The sequence below is a fragment of the Myotis davidii genome, unplaced genomic scaffold, assembly GCF_000327345.1.
Source record: "Myotis davidii unplaced genomic scaffold, ASM32734v1 scaffold326, whole genome shotgun sequence".
Taxonomy (NCBI): Eukaryota; Metazoa; Chordata; class Mammalia; order Chiroptera; family Vespertilionidae; genus Myotis; species Myotis davidii.
In genome coordinates, this window is record NW_006296626.1 from 180,645 (window position 1) to 184,018 (window position 3,374).

General features: G+C 57.0%; 1 protein-coding gene across 1 annotated transcript in view; it reads right to left on the reverse strand.

The window, feature by feature from the left end:
* The window catches only part of PTPRH (protein tyrosine phosphatase, receptor type H), a gene marked incomplete at its 5' end in the record, with an annotated part of 18,749 nt that overhangs the window by 13,202 nt on the left and 2,173 nt on the right, over positions 1-3,374 (reverse strand). The window contains 4 exon segments of the mRNA XM_015569459.1: positions 228-260; positions 380-455; positions 2,011-2,277; positions 2,624-2,968. Of these exon segments, the coding sequence (XP_015424945.1) occupies positions 228-260; positions 380-455; positions 2,011-2,277; positions 2,624-2,968 (721 nt within the window).

Sequence of the window (3,374 nt, forward strand, 5' to 3'; positions counted from 1 at the left end):
ATATGTATTTTTTCTTTTTTTATTATTATTAAGGTATTACAAATGTGTCCTCAGCCCCCCTAAAATATATATTTTTTAAGAAAGGGCTGTGACTCCTGTCACTGAGGGCCTCTGGCCCGTCTGAGACTAGTGTGTGGGGGGGGGTCTCCGATCCTGCCCTCTGACCCACGCCCCCCAATGTGACCTTTCAGAGATCCTTCTGGATGCTCCCCCAACCACCGGCTCACCTGACTGCTGGTTCCTTCAGGCTCTTTTTGTACCTGGGGAAAGGATGTTGGGAGGAGAGGCTCAGGAAGTGAGGTTGGGACCGGAGGCCCTGATCCCGCCCCGGCCCCCACCTCCGGGCGCTCGGTCGGCCCTGCCCTGCACAGAGTCTCACCTCCTCAGGAAGAAGACCAGCAGGCCCACCAGGGTGAGGAGCAGCAGGACCCCAACAATGGCCCCGGCGATGACCCCTGGGGGAGGAGGCATGGGGAGCCGTTAGGGCCCAGGTCCTAGCTCCTGACACCCCATCTCTCCTGCCTCCACCTTTTTTATTTTTAAACTAGAGGCCCGGTGCAAAAAAATTTGTGCACTCGGGGGGGTCCCTCAGCCCAGCCTGTGCCCTCTGTAGTCTGGGACCCCTTGGGGGATGACCACCTGCTGACTTAGGCCTGCTCCCTGGGGGATTGGGCCTAAGCTGGCACTCAGACATCCCTCTCGCAGCCTGGGAGCCCTTGGGGGATGTCCACTTGCCAGCAAGGTAGGAGAGGCTCCCACCACCACCACTGCACTTGCCAGCTGTGAGCCCGACTTCTGTTTGAGCAGCGCTCCCACTGTGGGAGTGCACTGATCACCAGGGGGCAGCTCCTGCTCTGACATCTGCCCTCTGGTGGTCAGTGCACATCATAGGTTTGCAGGCTGGCCAAGCCCCCCAATGAGGACCCTCACCCTATGAGGGTGTGACCAGCCTGGGTGAGTGGCTGGTGGCTGTTTGCAGGCTGGCCACAGCCCCTTCAGGGTGGGGGTTTCCCCTGGGGTGCCTGGCCAATCTGAGTGAGGGGCTGATGGCTGTTTTCAGGCTGGCCACAACCCCCAGCCACCCAAACTCTCAGTGGAGGCTGGCTGGAAGCAATTATCTGGGATTTATTTGTCTTCTATAATTGAAACTTTGTTGCCATGAGCGGAGGCCACAGCTGGCTCACAGTAGGCGGGAAGCTTGGCTTCCTCCATCACCCTGGCAACCAAGCCTCCTGCTTGCTCCAGCTCCATGGCTGCCAGCCGCCATCTTGGTTGGGTTAATTTGCATACAGCCACTCTGATTGGCTGGTGGGCATGGCTAAGGGCATAGCGAAGGTATGGTCAATTAGCATCTTTGTCTTTTATTAGTGTAGATATGCTTTTATTGATTTCAGAGAGGAAGGGAGAAGGAGAGATAGATAGAAACATCAATGATGAGAGAGAATCATGGATTGTCTGCCTCCTGCACGCCCCCTACTGGGGATTGAGCCCACAACCCAGGCATGTGCCCTTGGCTGGAATCGAACCTGGGACCCTCCAGTCTGCTGGCCGACACTCTATCCATTCAGCCAAATCAGCCAGGGCTCAGTCTACACTTTAAATGTGTGAGTTGTGCACTAGCCGATTTGGCTCAGTGGGTAGAGCATCGGCCTGTGAACTGAAGGGTCCCAGGTTCGATTCCGGTCGAGGGCACATTCCCAGGATGTGACCTCAGTCCCCAGTGGGGGTGTGTGAGGGAAGCAGCCAATCGACGCTTCTCTCAGCATTGATGTTTCTCTCCCTCCTCTCTCTTCCTCTCTGAAATCAATAAAAATGTATTCTAAATAATTAAATATATAAATGGGTGAGTTCTATGTTCTGTGAGTTCCATCTCAATAAAACTGTTTTCAAGAAAGCCGAAAACAAAACACAAACGAGCAAACAGGAAGGACCCCCTGGGTAGGTCAGACTCCCTCCGCGCAGGGCCTGAGGGGGCCTGGAGAGACTGTGTGTCCCTGGGGCTGTGCTCACCTGCACTCTCCGTGTGGCAGGTCACGGAGGCAGCTGGGGCCCTCAGTCCGTCCCAGATGGTGCTGACCGTGGCTGCGTAGGACTGAGCGGGCTGGAGGTCGGACACGGACACGCCCCTCCCGCAGGAGGTGTTGTCCCGGGAGACCTGCTGCCAGCCCACCTGCAGCTCAAAGGCCTCATAGCCACCCCGGGGGCAGGTCCAGGTCAGGGAGACCCCATAGCCACCAGAGATGCTGGTGCAGGAGATGATGGTGACGGGGTCCGGCTCTGGGAGGAGGGGACAAGAGGGCTCAGTAGGTGCCAGCCAAGATGGTGTTCCCTCCCTCCCCCGCTTCACCGCCAGAGATGCCAATTCTGTGACCGCGACAAGGAGCCCATCCTTCCCTTCCCCAAACCCAAATACTTCTTCATCCCTCCCTCTCTAAATTCCCGAACTGGCTCCCAACAGGTCCCCACAAACTACAACTCCCATGAGCGCTCTGACTCTCTGGATCACTGCAGCTTATACAGTCAAGGCCCCATGGCCTGATGGGATTTGTAGTCCACTCACTTCTCATCACCCACAAACTCCTCCACCCCCCCCAAAAAACAGGTAAAAGGGGGCTCATCTCACTTGTGGATGCGCGGAGGCTCTGTGTGGAACCGGCTACGTTGCTCCTCTCCGCCCACACGCTGAAGTTGTATGAAGTCCCGGGTTCCAGGCCCTTCACCACATACCAAGTCTCTTTGGTCCTGGCTATCTGGTCGACCTGGTGTCCTTGGGGGTGTCCTTCCCTCTGGGGAGCTCCCACACCGGCCCACTGGACACAGTACATGTAGAGCTTAGAGTAGTGGTCTGCGGGGGCCTCCCACCGCAGGGCGATTGAGTTGTTGGTCTGAGTTCCCTTCCGCAGATCTGTGACCTTGTTGGGAGCTGAGAATTGAGACAGACAACTCAAGGTGCAGATCCCCAAGACCCCTCACACTGAGTCTGCTCACCTCCCCTTCCCTGCAGGTGCCCCAACCATCGGATTGCATACTTCCGAAGAGGTGGGGACCACGGTCGCTGGGTCCTCTCTGTCCTAAGTCCACATACCTGGGTCCCACTCACCACCCTTCCACACACAACCAGTTCCTAGATGTTTCTGTTGACTTCAGTCTGCTCAGCCTAAATGGCCAAAGACTGAGGAGTTCCGGGTCCCGTGCATCAGCAGGGCACCTAGTCCCTGGGGTCATTCTGTTGCCTGTCACTCTCGGGACCCACACCTTCCGGCTAAGAGGCGGGGCCCCTTTGGACCCAACAGTTCAACAGGACAAGCTGTGGGTGCCTGTCTAGCTCATCGGTTCTCAACCTGTGGGTCGCGACCCCGTTGGTGGTCGAACGG